General features: G+C 44.9%; 2 protein-coding genes across 2 annotated transcripts in view; one reads left to right on the top strand and one right to left on the bottom strand.

Moving 5' to 3' along the window:
• Positions 1-37: 37 nt before the first annotated feature.
• CCDC51 (coiled-coil domain containing 51) lies at positions 38-10299 on the top strand. Its single transcript, XM_069736459.1, has 4 exons — positions 38-161; positions 263-581; positions 2091-2255; positions 9520-10299. Exons 2-4 carry the CDS (start codon positions 315-317, stop codon positions 10273-10275), a joined length of 1188 nt encoding a protein of 395 aa, XP_069592560.1. The 5' UTR covers positions 38-161; positions 263-314; the 3' UTR covers positions 10276-10299.
• Positions 10300-10301: 2 nt separating this feature from the next.
• The window catches only part of LOC138647455 (mitogen-activated protein kinase 12-like), a 30366-nt gene continuing 22095 nt past the window's right edge, over positions 10302-18572 (bottom strand). Inside the window, exons 5-12 of the mRNA XM_069736460.1 lie at positions 16737-16766; positions 14750-14797; positions 14450-14564; positions 14280-14351; positions 13245-13324; positions 12719-12797; positions 12234-12407; positions 10302-11436 (exon numbers count right to left, since the gene is read on the bottom strand). Coding sequence (XP_069592561.1) covers positions 11375-11436; positions 12234-12407; positions 12719-12797; positions 13245-13324; positions 14280-14351; positions 14450-14564; positions 14750-14797; positions 16737-16766 — 660 coding nt within the window. The 3' untranslated portion in view covers positions 10302-11374. The remainder of the gene's footprint in view (positions 11437-12233; positions 12408-12718; positions 12798-13244; positions 13325-14279; positions 14352-14449; positions 14565-14749; positions 14798-16736; positions 16767-18572) is intronic.

The following is an 18572-nucleotide window of genomic DNA, read 5'->3' as shown; positions in this document are numbered from 1 at the left end:
TTTCACCGGAAGTGTGCCATCAGCCATTTTGCTACACCCGGATGTTTGGCGGCCGCCTTCTTGGTCCTCCCAATGTTAGCAGGAAGAGGTGAAGTCCATCCAGAGCGGTGTCACCTCTGTCATCTGTGAGGCAGGAGAATGTATGAGGACACTAAATTCAGGTAAAAAAAAATAAAAGTATAACTTTGCTGTAACGATAAGTGAATGAGACTGGTATGTAAATCCTTACTCCATGTTTGTTAACTCCTTCCATTCCGTGCAGGTCTTGCATGTGTTCGTAGTAACGTCCCAGTGTGACACATTCCCGCGGTGCCATGAAGCCGCCTCACTCTCCGTCTGTTCTCCTGACCCAGAGAATCAAGCTGCTGAGTATGAGGACGCTGTGCTCCAAGCCGCCAGACGTCAGGCCCCCTCCCGAGGTCCCTGGGGTCACCCCTTTACAGAGATGGGTGGACACCGGCAAAACCGTGGGTAAAAACTCCATGCGGAAAGCGTCCGTCGCGGCCCAGCACTGGTGGGACCGATACGAAGAGTTTGTCGGACTTGTAGAAGTTCGAGACGCTCAAGGAAAAGTTGCCGAGGTAAGAATACGGGTCGGTCGTCTTCTCCAGTCACACACAAAGCTGTTTTCTGAAATTTTCTGGTTGCCCTTGGAAACAGACATAAGTTTAGGACCACGTTGTAGTCAGACATGTGACCTGTAACTGTTTCCTGAGTTCTCCGGTGACCGGCAGATATCAGGAGCCACGTTTAGATGTGAATGAAGAAGAAAACCCCAAAGAAACCTCAACGTTTTATTTGTGGAGTTGTCCTTTAACCGTTACTACCGGCTGTTTGTACAGCAGCAGCGATCAGAGCTCGCTCCAATCTCTACTCATAAATCATCACCGCGGTATTTAAGAGGCGCAATTCAGTGCATTCCCATTATGGGGTGTTGAAAGTCTACGAAAGCCTCCTCCGTCACCGCCATCTTTGTACTCCCACAAACCGCGCTTTACAAGAGATTGTTGGTTCCACTATTTACTGCCAAAATAAAATACTAAAATTCACCTGGAGGGTAGTAAATTAGAAAATAAAAACTATTAAAAAAGTTTGTAAAATATAAGAAAAAAAAAAAAGCTTTAATCACCTTTTTTTCCAATAAAAAAATACAAAGAAATGTAAAAAAAAATAAAAAATCAACATTTGATATCCATAAGAGTCTGATCTACGAAAATAGGAAATTAATTATGATAAATGCTGTAAAGAAAAAAAATCCAAACTCCAGAATTTAAGATTTTTAATCTCTACAGCTACCTCAAAATTACCATAAGAAGTGATGGAAAACATTGTACAGTACGTGTCCTAAAAACTGTCAGTTCATCACATAAAAAAAAACCAAAACCTCACGACGCAAAATAAAACATTTACAGGGCTCAAGAATTGATGGCGAAAATTATTATTATATTTTATTTATTTTTTTAAGTTCTGAATTCATAATCGGCAATAAAATAAAAAAAAAAAATACAAAATTGGTATCGCTGTGATCCTATTAATCTAGAGATTCATGTTTCTGGGTGATCTTTACGGTACAATGAAATCCCGTAAAAACAAAACCCAAAAATCACTGGCAGAATAGTTTTTCTTTTTCACCATTTCCGCTCTGGTGGATCGTTATTTTCCCGTTATTCAGTACATTGTACGGTAAAGTGAATGGCGTCATTCAAAACTACAACTCGTTCCATAAAAAAATGAGCCCTCGTACGGCCGTGTGAAGGAGAAAATAAAAAAAAGTTACGGTTCTTGAAATAAGGGGAGAAAAAAAGAAAGAAAACTGGCCCATCAGGAAGGGGTGAAAGAGTAACTGCGCAAAACATTTGATAACTTTACAACCACCGAAAAGATGGTCTGTCCCCTCTTAGTCTGTGGGCCCCTATAAAGAAATTTTGTGGACATGTGAACTAAGCAGGTGGGAGGTAGTTTGACTGCAAAATCAGATGGATGTAGTCTGTTACCATGGAGATGCATAGTTCAGCATAGGAACTGTATGCACAAAACGGTAATTTTTTTTTTTTGTTTATGTACTGAGGCTGTTTCCTTTTTTTTTCTAGGCAGAGAAGGACTTCATGGTGGCTCGCGGGATTGTACGGGAGGCTCGGGAAAATGTGGAGTCCCAGCAGCTGAAGCTGAAAGAAGTGCGGGATCGGCTGGACAGGGTGTCCCGTGACGACATTCAGTATTTGGAGCTCGCCACTCTAGAACATAAACTTCTGCAGGTAAAATGACAGCACTGATCTAAAGTGGGCGGGGTTAAAAAAACCAAAACACTTGGCAGCCAATCGGATCGCCAGAATGGCGGCAGCAGCAGGGGTGGAGTGCACTGATCTTGTCAGTGGGCGAAGAAAGGAAAAGGGAATATCCAGCACGTCCATCCAGTGTAAGTAAAATATCCAAAATTTATTGAAGCATTTTAAAAAACAATATTAAAAAAGAGAGAGGGAGACTCTCTCTTCCTGACACGTTTCTGGCGCACCACGGCGCCCTTAGTCATAGGAACTAATACCATATAGATGAACAGGTTTATATATAGCAAGGAACCAATCACAGACATAGCAATCAATTGCATTGAAAAAAGCTGCAGCTAAACACACATAACAAGACTTTTTTCTCCTATTTCAAATACACTGAAATTGCATAAATATATACTTTAAATTGCCGCAAGATCTATATGTTAGTTCAATATATGTAAAAAAGGTCATTCCTGTAATTCATACCATGTGGATGTTTAGTGTCTAAAGTCAGAATCCAAAAGGCTTCCCGCAGTGCTAATTGTTTCTTCCAATCTCCACCTCTAGGTGACTGACTAACCCTTTCTATGCCAAAAAATGAAAAATCTGATTTTTTCAATGCAATTGATTGCTATGTCTGTGATTGGTTCCTTGCTATATATAAACCTGTTCATCTATATGGTATTAGTTCCTATGACTAAGGGCGCCGTGGTGCGCCAGAAACGCGTCAGGCAGAGAGAGTCTCCCTCTCTCTTTTTTAATATTGTTTTTTAAAATGCTTCAATAAATTTTGGATATTTTACTTACACTGGATGGACGTGCTGGATATTCCTTTTTCCTTTCTTCTACTTCAGCTGAAATCACCAGCAGGTACTGCACCCACCAGTTACATTCATTTGCAACGGCTTACAGATGCATATCTCGGCGTGTCAAGCTCCTAACTTTTCCTCTCCCCCCTCCTCTTTTCTTGAATGCTTGTCAGCGGGCAGTGACTTTCTTGCTCCTCTGAGGATGGGACAGAGACAGTGTCATAAATTTGGACAGTTGGATGTATAGTAAAGAAGCAGGGACTCTAAAGCAGCACAGAGTATTTTTTGGAGATGAGTACACCGATTTTTGCAGAGATCAATGACTTTCTTCCCGTTTTAGTATGTCAGTGAGGACCCGCCGGTCTGTAAAGTATGGGAGGAGGACAACAGAGTAGGTTGTAGATCCTGAAAGAAGCAGGGTCTGCAGCAGCACAGAGTATTTCAGGCGATAAGTGCGTTCTGTTCTACTAATGTGGAGGAGACAGCGCTGCCTGTGACGGGGTCCATGTCTTGATGTACGGGTGTAAATGGAGTCAAGAGTGACAGAAATAGAGATCACAGCAGCACAGAGTATTTCAGAAGATTGGAGAGTCAGAGTGGGAGGTCACAGACAGAAAGTATCGGGAACAGAGACTCTCAGCAGAGCATTTTAGGAGAGGTCTGTCGTCATCATGTCGGAGTCTTTCGCCCGTCCTTTCACATGGCGATGGGAATAAGAACGGAGGCGTTCGAGAAGGAAACATCGATCACTTGAAAAGACCTCGTCCACAGCAGCACCAAGTATTTAAGGACACCAGCGCGTTTTTATAATAGCAGCATGGACGCCGTCACTTTTACTTTGTGATGGGCACTTTCACATTTTCTTAATTAAAGTTGCATCCTCTCGGGGTCAGCGCTGCGCTCACATAATCCGGTCCCGGGAATCGCGTCACATCGGCCATTTCCCAGCCGCGATTTCAGAAGATTATTATCAGCAGACGTGTGGTATTATTATTATTTATTTATATAGCACCATTGATTCCATGGTGCTGTACATGAGAAGGGGTTACATACAAGTTACAGATATCACTTACAGTAAACAAACTAACAATGACGGACTGATACAGAGGGGCGAGGACCCTGCCCTTGCGGGCTTACATTCTACAGGGTTATGGGGAAGGTTGAGGGTTGCAGGAGCTCCGGTGTTGGTGAGGCGGTAGCTCCGGTGTTGGTGAGGCGGTAGCTTCGGTAGTGATGAGGCGGCAGCGGGGTCAGTGCAGGCTGTAGGCTTTCCTGAAGAGATGGGTTTTCAGGTTCCGAATGTGGTTGATAGTCGGACGTGTTGGAGTAAAGAATTCCAGAGGATGGGGGATATTTGGGAGAAGTCTTGGAGGCGGTTGGGTGAGGAGCGAATAAGTGTGGAGGAGAGAAGGAGGTCTTGGGAGGACCGGAGATCACGTGAGGGAAGATATCGGGAGATTAGTTCAGAGATATATGGAGGAGACAGGTTGTGGATGGCTTTGGAGGTCAGTGTTAGTAATTTGATAGATCAACGTGTGCACAACCTATGAAGGTGCATGGGTAGGTTCCCAAACCGTTATACCAAGTAAATACAAAACCCAGCACTCAACATTGTGGCGAGAAGAAATGGATATTTTATTGTATCCCAAGGAAACGTTTCGGTCACACAAAGGACCTTCGTCAGTAACATATACTGGGATAGCAGATGGGTGCTAGTGGCTATACACGCTGCCGATACTGTCCAGAGTACAGCGCTGATTCCTATGGCGAGAGAGAGTGTGTCTTTATGCAGCCTGATAGATGGCTGGTCACGCGGTGTTACTGACGAAGGTCCTTTGTGTGACCGAAACGTTTTCTTGGGATACAATAAAATATCCTTTTTTCCATCATACATGACGGCACCACGAGAGAGGGGATCTGCCCATCAAGGACAGGAAACCTTCAAGATAAAAGGGGCGACTCCTCTCTCCACATCAGTTGGTTTCCTGTCCTTGACGGGGAACCCTCAAGATGGAAGACATCTGATGAAGATTGAAGAGGATGCCGGGGCCTGGGTCGGGTGGATTTGGGCAGGCGCTGGTCTGCTGCACCCGTCACCAGGTACCCGTAGTCGCCTCGGGGGTCAATGTATACCATGCCCCCCCTGAGCGAAGCATGGCCACAGCCCGCGAGGCGAATGCCCGGGTGAAGTTGGAGCCTCGGAGGCCTTCCCTTTTACAAAAAAAAAAATCCACCTGCCAATTGTCCTCGGAGGTCACAAAGGTGCTCCCTCCCTGTTGACTATGGTGGCCATGCAGCCTGTGAGACACATCGGTGCCCAGGCTAGGTAAGGCTCCTTGGAGGTTTTATGCCATCTCTGTTGAGCACTGCAGATGGTCCCCCCAGCCCACCCCCTCCCCTTCCCCCCTCTCCTTCCTTCCGGGCTTCATTTGACAGCCTGGCATTTGAGCGGTCGTTACTAGAGAAAGAGGGGTTCTCAGCTGGGTTAATATCCACCTTGCTCAGCAGCAGAAAACCAGTAACGACCAAGATCTATGGGAGGATATGGAAGAAATTCCTGTCCTGCTCAGGGCCAATACGGGAAGGGGAGGTCCCGATAGTGGCAATACTAGAGTTCCTGCAGAAGGGCTTAGATCTGGGGTTAGCTGTTAGTACCCTTAAAGTACACATTTCAGCCTTAGCAGCCCTATTCAACTGTGACCTGGCAAGTAATAGGTGGGTGGTGAGGTTTATCCGAGCCTGTAGTAGAGCTGACTCTGTCCCATCTCCTACTCCTCCACCATGGGATCTAAATCTAGTTTTATCTGCCCTGACGGAAAGCCCCTTTGAGCCGTTAAATACAACTTCTGATAAAATACTAACATTAAAAACAGCTTTGTTAGTGGCACTTACGTCGGCCCGTAGGGTGGGGGATTTACACGCGTTGTCAGCTGACCCCCCCTTACACACAAATTATGGACGATAGGGTTGTATTAAAATTAGATCCGGCATATCTCCCCAAAGTGGTATCGAGATTCCATAGAGCTCAGGATATAACCCTACCCTCTTTTTGTCCCAACCCTAGTAACAAAAAAGAGGAGAGACTCCATTGCCTAGACGTTAGGAGATGTATCCTACAGTATCTAGAGAGTACAAAATCCTGGAGGAAGCAGAGGGCTTTATTTGTTTCTTTCCAGGGGTCAAGGAAGGGCCTTAAAGCCTCAAAACAGACTATAGCTAGATGGGTGAGAGAGGCCATTATTCTAGCATATAGTAGTGCAGGCAGGGTTGTTCCACAGGGTCTGAAAGCCCACTCCACGAGGGCCATGGCGACGTCGTGGGTGGAGAGAGCAGATGCTACCATCGACCAAATCTGTAAGGCGGCCACTTGGTCCTCTCCGTCTACTTTCTTTAAACATTATAGACTAGACCTATCTGCTACCTCTGATCTCACTTTTGGGAGAAGAGTGTTACAAGCAGTGATCCCTCCCTAGAAGAGAATACAAATCTCTCTCGTGGTGCCGTCATGTATGATGGAAAAACACGGGTATTACATACCTGGTAATGTGTTTTTTCATGAGACATGACGGCACCCTTATATTCCCACCCTTTTGATCACGTCATTAGTTGGGTGCATTATTAGTATTATTTGTATTATACACTCCCTGGGGTATCGGTGAATAGAACCGTATAGGATGTATTATTTATGTGTACACTAACCGGCGGAGTTCCTCTCGTACTCTGTAAAATAACTGATGTGGAGAGAGGAGCTGCCCCTTTTATCTTGAAGGTTTCCTGTCCTTGATGGGCGGATCCCCTCTCTCGTGGTGCCGTCATGTCTCATGAAAAAACACATTACCAGGTACGTAATACCCGTGTTTCTTCTCACCACAAAGTGATGGGACAGGGCGAGGTCTTTGATACCAAAGGAGGAGAGGATCTGTAGTAGGAGGCAGTGGTCAACCATGTCAAAATCAGAGGACAGGACAGGAGTACAGAGCAGAGTATTGTCCAGTAGCTTTGGCTGTAAGTAGGTCGTTAGTGATTTTGGTCAGGGCAGTCTCAGTTGAGTGATGGGGCGGAAACCAGATTGTAGATTGTCGTACAACAAGTTAGATGAGAGGTGGGAGGAGAGTTCAGCGTGGACGTGCTGCTCCAGGAGTTTGGAAGCGAATGGGAGCAGTGATATTGGGCGATAGCTGGACATAGCAGTTGGATCGAGGGTTGGCTTTTTAAGGATAGGCGTGATTGTGGCATGTTTGAAAGCAGAAGGGGAAGGTGCCAGAAGTTAGTGATAGGTTGAAGAGGTGGGTTAGGGATGGGATAAGTGTGGTGGTGAGGTTGGGGAGGAGGTGGGATGGGATGGGGTCGAGCGCACAGGTGGTGAGGTGCGATTTGGAGAGGAGACAATTAAGTCCCCCTTCAGTGATGTTGGATAGGGAGGTTATGGGGTTTGGCATTGGTCTGGTATACAAAGGGGTTGTGGTGGTTGAACAATGAAGACTTGCCTTGTCTGGTCGATCTTATTTTTAAAGTGTGTGGCAAAGTCCTCAGCAGAGATGAGTGAGGTTGGAGGGGGCAGTGGGGGGCGGAGGAGGGAGTTAAAGGTTTTGAATAACTGTTTGGGGTTGTGGGATAGGGAAGATACGAGGGTTGTGAAGTAGACCTGTTTAGCAGAGGTGAGTGCAGATTTAAAAGCGAGTGTTGCTTGTTTGAATACAGTGAAGTCATCTTGCGAGTGTGTTTTCTGCCAACACCGCTCCGCAACCCTGGACACTTGCCGGAGCTTTTTAGTGGTGTTATTGTGCCAAGGTTGTCTATTGATACGTCGCACTCTGCCATGGACACGAGAGGGGCAACCGTGTCTCTTCTTTATCTCTTCCTGTATCTCTTCCTTCAAATACTTTATAGGGTATAAAATATATATATTTCCTTTTATTAAAAACCCCCATAAATTAACCCTTTCATGAAGATATCACAGGACTCCCAACATGTAGGCCAGTGGTCTGTAACATGCGGCTGTCTGGGTGGGCTGCACATGTGATCATCGCAGATATCCTGTAGCACGTCCCTTTACATTTTCAGCAAATCAGAGGTTTAAAAAACAATATAAGAACATCTGGGCACATCATCCTGTAATTGTCTGGCTTAAAGGGAGTGTAGACTTTTGCAGCCGAGTCTTTAATTCTCTGATGCATGTAAAAAAGCAACTTTGGAAATAGTTTTAAGAATCCATTATCGGTCGTTTTATGTATGCAGCTCCTGTGCATAGCGACAAACCCAGACTGATGCTGAGACAGATGGGAAGCAATACACAAGTGTTGCAAAAGTCTACATTTCTTTTAACTCCTTCCTTCCCTTTTCTTCCAAGAGCCGTAAGTTTTTAAATCTTTCGTCAACATCGCCGTATAAGGGCCTGTTTATTGCAAGATGAATTTGTTGTTTTGAGTCAAGATGAATTTGTTGTTTTGAGTCTCCAGATACGATTAGTGCAATAGCAAGTGAATGTTTGTTTTTTATGTTTTAAAAAAAAAATTGTAAAAAAAAAAAAAGTGTTTTGTGAGGCTGTAACTTTTTCAATGTTTCATGAATGGAGCTGTTAGGGCTCCACTGCCCTGTAGCTTGTAAGCTCTGCGGCTGGGACTGGCCATGATTAGAAGGTAATAGCTCCAGCGATCACATCCGGATTCAAAACAGGGATTACAAGCGCAAAAGAAATGATCTTTTAAGCACTGTCCATGTTCTCCTGTCTAGCAGCAGTGGTCGGTCTCCAAGGGAACAAGCCATAAACAAAAGTGTTTAATATCTAAAAAAACAGCTGGAAGTTTTAATAAGCAGTACATTGCAAAAGTGCTTGTTTTTACAAGATCCATCCGACAATATCCATCTGTGAATATGGAAATAACGCCTTTAACCCCTAAAGTAGATACACCATAAAGAGGAAAAAAATGGAAGCACAATAATTGCTACCGTATTTACCTCTTTTACCCCCAAAAAAAATTGCAAGAAAAAGAGATCTAAGCATGGTATGTACTCAAATAATTTGTAATCATTTTATGGGGATCTTTTTAGTGGAACCCTCTCCTTAAAGGGGATGTCTGATGAAGACAACCTGCACCCAAATAATCCATTGAGGAGAGTGAAGGTGTCCCTGCTTGGGCTAAGATGGAGGACTTGGGAATTCATCTGACTATCCGCAATATAATACTACATTCTCTGCATACTATAGTAAGAATGCTGAGCTGCAGTGTAAAGCATGGGGGAGGAATAGATCAGCAGATTAAAAAAAAAAAAGAATTCTATCTCAGACTACCAAAGACTCCGATAGACAGTGCCTCTAAGCTGGAGTCACTGATCAACGGGGTTGAGATTAAATTAGGGAGGAACACTCAGGATTATATGGAGCACCCGATGCAGATTCTTGTCTCAGCCCCCCATAATAATTTATCATTTTCTTTACTCAGGAAGAAAAAAGATTGAGAGCGTCCTACATGAATTCCGAGGAGTCGGAAAGAGAGAAGTTTGCTCTTTTCTCCGCCTCAGTGAGGGAAAGTCACGAAAAAGAGAGGACCAGAGCCGAGCGGACTAAGAACTGGTCCATCATGGGGTCCATACTGGGGGCCATCATCGGGGTGATGGGATCGACCTATATTAACCGCGTCAGGCTCCAGGAATTGAAGAATTTGCTCCTGGAAGCTCAGAAGGGACCAATCAGCTTGCAGGAGGCGATTCACGAGCACGCGTCGGTGCATCGGTCCCAGCAGAGGGACCTCGGGGACCTCATCGTGGCATTAAGAAACATGGTGCCTACTGCTTCGCCTGCAGACCCTGGAGGCATGGGTTCTCCGGAATCATCCTCGGGGTCTGACCAGGTATTATCGGCCATTAGGGAACACATGGTTCACACGCAAGAAACCGGGAAAAACGTGGAAAGTTTGCATCAGAAATACGGAAACCTGGAGAAGAGTCTGGGTAAAATAGCAACTGATCTGCAAAATGTAAAGTCTAAGGTGTCCGCGAGGACAACAGAAGGGTTAATCCTGGGTTCCGGGAATGGTGGCCCGGAAGGTTCAGTCCGGGACGTTATACTTGAATTATCCGACGCGGAGCAGAGACTGGGCGTCCGCATTGACAGGAATTCCATATACAGCTCCGCGCTCACGTGCACGCTCCTCGCCCTGTCCGTCCCAATATTATACATTTTACTTAAAGGAAGCTAAAATTAATAAAAAGTCTGACAACGAGAGATGTTTTGGGCTTTTTTTATTGTCAGGATTCACATTTTCTGCAGCTTCAAAGGGGCATTTACCCCAAAGCGAAAAAAACAAATGACGCGTTCACAGTGTAAAGAATAGGCGATAAGCGGCCGCCATAGAATCATGTGCCGCTTATATCCGGACATAGAAAGTATCAGTGTGACATCTGCCGAATATCTAACATCTATGGTCAGCTTTACTGCTGCGATGGCACAAGGCTGGGAGCGACGTGCACAACCGGGAAGGAAATGAGAAAAAGAGCGCCACTAATGTGTACAGGTTGTGTCTGATATTGCAGTTGGGCTTCATTAAAGTGAATGAGCTTCGCTGCAATACCCGACGTAACCTGTAGATTTATGTGGCGCTGTTTCCAGGACAAACAGACTTGTCCACAGGCTGTGTAAGGTGTTGCATTATTCTAAAAGAAGATGTCGGAACTCAAATCCCACACTGGACGTTTACAGAATATCGACAGAATATGCCATCAAGGTCCTTGGTGGGACAACTCCTTTTAAAAGTTTTAAAGTTTTGGGATGTCGATAGGATATGCAGTGACTTTATGATCGATGGGGGTCTAATTCTGAAAATAAAGGGGTCACCGCACTGGTTTAGTGCAGCCTGCGACCAACTGTTTGCTGCACAGTGCTACCATGACCACCCACTGTGCGGAGGAACCCTAGCTGGCTCTAGTCACTGGAATAGGACCTCCCTGCACAGTGGGTGGTCGGGACACCATTGTGCAGGAAAACAATGGATTGAGAGACCAAATCAGACACCCACTGATCATAAGATGATGGCATATCCCTTTACTTATTAAAGGGGTGTTCCTGTTCTGTAACTGCAATTCCAGACACCGCCTGTGAACAAAAGTGGCGCTGTTTCCAGACCTTTTCCTGTACAAATCATGGGGAGAGGGTGGGGTTCACGCTAACGGACGTCTCTGGCACAAGTACTTCCAGAGTCGGTCCTGAGAATGACGGGACCAAAGTCTCAGATGTCTCTGAAACGAGGGAGCTTTGTAGCCTTCTCAAGGTGCCTGGAGATTTGATGTGTCGCCGTGTGGTCATGTAGCCTGTTCCCGTGGCTTCTTGGGTTCAAACGTCATGACTTCCATGTGGCTTAAACCTGTGTAAACGTAAAAGACAAATTGACACTGTCAGGTCTACTGAAAAATAATCTTCAGCAAGTGGTTATTGTCCCTGCAGCACCTCCGCAGGAAATCTGAAGTATTACATGTCATCCCAGTACTGCATATACAGGTCGGGTCCTCCAGAGTGAGAGATGATCTTGGTACCTTGTCATATAAATTGGTCCTATAAACACCCCTAACCTCTCTAACTCCACATTCCCTAAATATGTCCACCTGCTGCCACCACTAGGGGAAGCTTATAAAAAATAGCTCTTAAGCTCCCCCTAGTGTTGGCTGTAAAGGGGGAGCTTAAAGGGAACCTGTCACCTGAATTTGGCGGGCTCTGTTAGCGGTCCGATGGGCGGTGTTTTCTTTTCTTTCATGCACCCCTTCCTTTCCCGCTGGCCGCAATATTGTTTTGAATTTGGTTCGATTTCCTCCGTAACACACGCGTGAGCAATGCAATCTCGCCTTGCGCACGCGCAGTATGCCTTGCCCAACTGCGGGCAAAGCCGAAAAGCATTAGTGCGCATGCGCCGGCGTACTATGTCCCGGAACACAGCGAAAGACTTCCGGGACATAGTGCGCCGGCGCATGCGCACTAATGCTTTTTCAAACCTAATCAAATTCAAAACAATATTGCGGCCAGCGGGAAAGGAAGGGGTGCATGAAAGAAAAGAAAACACCGCCCATCGGACCGCTAACAGAGCCCGCCAAATTCAGGTGACATGAGTCCCTTTAAGAGCTATTTTTTGTAAATTTTAAAGGAGCGCTTCAGTTGTTTAAACTTTACTTTTCCATTCCGAAATTGGAAGGTCCAGACTTTCAAAGGAATCATCGTATTTTTCAGCAGGCGGGTCAGGGTCAGAGTCGTTGTATTCCTCTAAGTAAGGATGTGCCAGGCATTCCGCTGCCGATAATCTCCTCTCCGGGTCCAAGTCCAACATCTTGTCCAGAAGATCAATCTCTAGGGAGACGTGAAGGATACAAGTCAATCTACAAGTGTTCCTAATCTTAGTCCTAAAGCAGGGGTGGAGCATGAAGCAGAAATTCAAATAACTCCAATTATGCCCCGCCCCCTCGGAACCTGCGCAAGATAGAACACACTGTATCAGCTGATACTGGAGTGTTCCAGGGCTGCGTACGATCAGCAGATATGCAGCATTATAGCTTGAAGAACGCTGCTGCCTGTAGTTCCCAACTTTAATTGGCTGACAACAGCTAACAATAGATTGTATCCAATATCCAGACAAACGGAGATAACATAGATTACCGTACCTAATGCGCTCATTGTTGGGAAGAGCTCTTTAAAATTCTTCTTCTGTTTCTCGGGGAGCATCTTTAAGTAGTCCTGAGCCTGTAGATGGAATCAAATTAGGAAATTATTGTTTTTTGGGGGTGGCAAATTAGGCACTTGCCTAGGGCCACCAAGGACATTACCCAAGCAGCAACATGAGTGGCACATGTAAATGTTAACCAACCTGGACCTTGTAGGATTTTAACATTAACCCTTACACAGCCTTAGATCACCAATTACTTTTCCTTTAAAGGGATAATCCTCTCACAGCCACGGATGGGTGGAGTTATGGAAACATTCACTTCTATGGTAGTTATGGTGATTCAGCCGATGCGTATAGATAATCCTTCACTACGTGGGCATTGTATGGTGGTATTATTATCTAGACTCTGATTTGCAGTTTTATTTTAGCCTTGCTGGGCGCAGTGCTGTGTTATTACAGTATTATTTGCACATGGTGTGGCAGTATTATTTTTGGAATTATAAATGAGAACCCCTCGGACTTACGTGTTTACTTTCCATCTTGTTGATCAGAGAAGGTTTGGGACTTCCTATTACTTCAATAATTTTGTTCAGCTCATCAAAATCTGTAGTAACAGTTAAGGTTCTCTGCAGTCTGAAGCTCGACGTGCTGATCACCAGCCGTATATAGAAACAATACTGAAGTCTTGCAGATTTCACATTGAGCTTTATAACAGGCTGACACCTTCTGTTCTGCAGAGATCATCTCATCATCAGCAGCAAGAATACAGGATCCACTGTGTCACAGCTCACCTCCTCCTCGTGTATACTGACTTATAATGGGATCCACAATTCACAATAAGTGATGTCACAGCTCACCTCCTCCTCCTCCTGTACAATGACTGATGACACCTCTCTATACAGTAGATAACACCGGATCCACCATTCACAATAGGTGATATCACAGCTCACCTCCTCCTCCTGTACAATGACTGATAACACTTCTATATACAGTAGATAACACAGGATCCACCATTCACAATAGGTGATATCACAGCTCACCTCCTCCTCCTGTACACTGACTGATAACACCTCTATATATAGTAGATAACACAGGATCCACCATTCACAATAGGTTTTGTCACAGCTCACCTCCTCCTCCTGTACAATGACTGATGACACCTCTCTATACAGTAGATAACACAGGATCCACCATTCACAATAGGTGATATCACAGCTCACCTCCTCCTCCTGTACAATGACTGATAACACTTCTATATACAGTAGATAACACAGGATCCACCATTCACAATAGGTGATATCACAGCTCACCTCCTCCTCCTCCTCCTGTACAATGACTGATAACACCTCTATATACAATAGATAACACAGGATCCACCATTCACAATAGGTGATGTCACAGCTCACCTCCTCCTGTACAATGACTGATAACCCCTCTATATACAGTAGATAACACTGGATCCACCATTCATGGCAGATGATGTCACAGCTCACCTCCTCCTCCTCATTGCACAATGACTTCTGCAAAGAAATATATGAAATTCTGTATGTAAAGGATACAATCTCCTCCAGGGAATAAGACGCGTCCTGTGATCATTTCTGCCAAGATGCATCCAACAGACCAAATATCCACTGTAAAGAGAGGACACGGACCACAGTGTGATCTTAGAGGGCTGTAGTACAGACATATGGCCGCCGTAATGTGCAGATACTTGAGAAGTAACGTTCACCTTTCTGGCTGTAATGCATCCAGTTGAGGATGATTTCTGGTGCTCTGTACCAGCGAGTTACCACGTATCCGGTCATCTCGAGTTCCATCTGTCGGGCCAGGCCGAAATCTAAAATCTGACGTCATCGTAAAAAATACCTTAGAAAATGTAATATACTGCAGCATCACACCCCACATTACCAAGAGGAACGGTAATACCCATATTTCCAGGAGGAGTAATGGAGGGAAAGCGAAAGTAAACTACTAATTCTAGGAGAGCAGCTCATTCCGTACTCTATGAAATAATGTGACATTTCTTTACCTTGACCTCGTAATTTTCGTCCACTCCTAGGTTGCTCGGCTTTAGATCCTGAAATAGAGAAAAGATTAATTTTGTGCAAAATCAAAGATACTTACTTTCTTTTTTTGCTTGTTTTCTGCCCTTTCATAGTCAAAAGTCTGCTAAAATATGTTACTCTTCAACTTCGCCAAAAAATGCCCAAAAGGTATATTTTTGGCGTAGTAAAGTACGGTAGTTTTTTGGGGTAGTAAAGAGGATTGGAGCAAAATAAATTGTGACTTCTGAAAAAGACACAACTCGTGAATCGGTCGAAAACATCTGAAATTGGCTAATTATACTTGCTCATTGACCAATTAAAAAAAGAAAAAATGGCAAAGAGCTTGAAAAGGTGCAAAACGAGTAAAAAATTACACTTGGGTAGGAAAAAAAGATCATCTCCGCACTGCCGCAAAAAGAATTCCAAAAATTGTAGAGGTTTCAATGTGGTTTAACTGAACAAATGCCTCCTAGTGGCAAGAGGGTATTCAGAAAAAGCCGAATCAGGGCACAAGATAACACGTCAGTACAAAAAGGATATAAACAGAAAGGATAGTCAGGACGTAGCAAGGGATCAGTAAACCAGGGCGAGCAAAATACGGTACAATGGGGACAAATCAAGACAGAGTCAATAGCCAAGCCAGGAGGTCAGAATCAGAGTATCAAGCAGAACAGACAAACGCAAGGAAAGGGCAGACAGAGGGGGATAACAGACACAGGACAAGTCAGGGTTCACAGCAGGACAAACCAAGGGTTTCCAGAGTCAGGTTCACAAGCCAAAGACAGAACTATAGCTGACACTGCCAGCAAGATTCATGGGAGCTAAATAGCAAACCTGAACCCAGAATGAGGCACCCTTGACATGATCCGTCCAAAAAAGGGCAGACACAAATAAACCCTGGAACGGATCATGACACGGGTTCTCTATGTTTGAAGGGAATCATTGGCCCCTTCTGTGCCTTGCAAATATTAGATTGATTCCGTAATTGCAGCAGCAGAATTGAGAGTCCCCCAATGGCTCCCATAGGGGAGGGCTGGAGAATAAGCGTGATCACCCTTACTAGCAATTTAGATGAGGGAACTGCTCACCCTAGTGCTTTATAAAGGGACTTCAGATATAATGGAAAGGCGACTATTATTGAATCATAATCCTTATTAAAAAGGTTTTATTTTGTTCCCACCGCTCTTTGAAGTATTTTGTTTTTTGTCTTTTTAAAATCCACCATACGGTTCCAGAGTTATGGACCTTTTTATTTAGCACTATTTATGATCTATACCAAGGGGTGTGGCAGAAGCCTAAAGACACGCCCCCGAGGATCCTGTGAGCCACGCCTATATGTGAAAGACTAAAAATTAGCAGGAATCAAAAATGCCCATGTCTCTGGATTGATTTGGCGGATTTAGAAAACAAAAACAGGAATACTCAGAGGAGCAGCGGGAATAATATAAAAGCAAAAGCTGGACATAATGCAGATCTAAAAGTGACTGTGAATAGTGAAGTATTACCTGGAAAGTCAAAAAAATGTAAAGGGTCCATCGACAAATATGAGAAGTGACCGAGCATGTGGCAGGGGGTGTAGTTATACGTATTCAGTGGTAGCAGTTGTACCCAGGTTTATGTTGGGTGGTAGCCAAGAGGGCGTGGTTCTCAAGGAAGAAGCCCAGAGAGAATAATTTTTTGGACCACACCCAGTTGTCTAACAAGAATAGATTTATATACAGGGAAGAGGAGGCCGTATCTCAGGAACGGAGAGGCGCAGAAACAAGAGAAAAACATCGCCGGATTCAGAAGAACGGCGGCTTTTACACTAGGAAAAAATATGACATGTTTGTGACAGGTGCTTTAAAGGGTCAAATTCAGCCATAATAGATCCCCTTGATGCTGAAAGGATCCATGTTGTTACCACTGCATACCGGCCTCGACTCTTATAAGTGTCAGGCGGACATCGATTTTACATAAATGCGCACTTACCCTGTGAACGATTCCAGCAGAATGAATGTACTGAAGAAGAAAGAAAGAAAGTAAAATAGCTTGTGTTAATGTTATAGAACCACTGCTCAAATAAGTACTTAACAGTAGTTGTCCAGGATGGGAAACAGCGCCACTATTGTGCATTGGCTGAGTCTGGTACTGCAGTAGTCACATGAAGGGGGAAAGGTTATAATATAGGACAATAGGAGGAAATGAGACGCTTTTTTTCTATTGTGAACAAGTCCTTTAAATTTTATGCCCAGAATGTCCCGTAAACTTTTAAAGCAAGGGGATATTTTTGGGTGGGGGGCACCGTGGCTGGCTGTTGTAAGGACCCTGCTATTATGGGGACACTGGCTCTGTTTCTTTGAGAATATTACTGATCTACATTTTGAGAATGTCTGCATATTGTATTCAAACTTAAAGGGATGTTACCAGAGTGACGCCGTAATTGTGCCATACAGCGCCCAGTGGCAGGAACAGATCCAGTGTCCCAAAACAATGACACCCAAGTTACATTGAAGAGCAATACATAACAATGTGAGCCACGGTGCCCCCATAACAGTGACAACCATATGGTGCCAGATATGGGGCCACATTCCACCATCAGCCATAGTGCCGTTGTGTCCCTACAATGATGTCCCGGCCGTCCTAGATGGTTTTCTAGGTATGTGAGCACTGGACGTGATGGTCTATACGGGGTCTAGTGGCCTCTAGTTAATTATTTCCAAATTATCTATTACTAATATAACACCACCAGTCACCGGGGCCATAGAGGCCACAGAGGGCACCCAGGTCCTTTTGGCACATAGCAGGTGGGAGGCCGCAGAGGGCACCCAGGTCCTTTGGCACATAGGTGGGGGGCCATAGAGGCTGTAGGAGGCACCCAGGTCCTTTGGCACATAGCAGGTGGGGGGCCATAGAGGCTGTAGGAGGCACCCAGGTCCTTTGGCACATAGCAGGTGGGGGGTCATAGAGGCTGTAGAGGGCACCCAGGTCCTTTGGCACATAGCAGGTGGGGATTTGCATGGAGACCCAGGAGCTACCCTTGTGCAGAGCGATGAGCCATAGGACCGACCAGTGGCATGAATATATATCATCTTCCTATGTGTTTCCATCAGATACGCAGCACATTCCAACATTCCCTTGTGATATGACCCATTTATTAGGAGGGAGGTAACTGTAAACATGTACGAGCAGAACAGATATTTCTCCGTCGGTTCACTCCCCCGAAATAATAAATGTCTGCAAGGAATGTGCTTCCTACAGTAAAAACAGGCGCAGGAAACCATTACACATGGCTACTGGATAAAGTGTTTCTTACAAGGGCTTACACAGGAGAAACCCCCTCCAGACCAGTTTCATATGGTGCCGCATGTTGCCACCCAGGACAGATGGGCCTGGCATTTGTCTGGTCCATGCTCCCCTTGCTATCACTACAGTTCCTTTGGAGAATGGGGATGTTACAAAGGTTCCCAAACCCTAGTAGAAGAGCAGATTGAACCAACCAAAACCTAATAGTCCAGCATATGCTCCTATATAGACCTGGCCAAAGGCAAAGGAAGCAAGATGGTGTATGGTGAAGGCACCACTGGTCTCCAGCTAAGAGGAGGTGGCCTGGATGTGCACTGTATGGCTATCATTGTGTATGACACATCTGATCTCCATGAGGATCAATCACTTCTTGCCATGGATCATTTTGTTCTCACTGCTTCTACCTCCGAAATTAGGAAACGACCTGTTATAAACAGGTGATTCAGAACCACAATGGACCTAGTGGTTAAGAGCACACTAGTGACCTGTTTAGACATAAACATAGGACGAGCTCTGAGACGT

The sequence above is a fragment of the Ranitomeya imitator genome, chromosome 8 (genome assembly GCF_032444005.1).
Source record: "Ranitomeya imitator isolate aRanImi1 chromosome 8, aRanImi1.pri, whole genome shotgun sequence".
Classification (NCBI taxonomy): Eukaryota; Metazoa; Chordata; class Amphibia; order Anura; family Dendrobatidae; genus Ranitomeya; species Ranitomeya imitator.
Note: the sequence above shows the minus strand (reverse complement) of the source record. Positions and strands in the feature narration are given on the sequence as shown.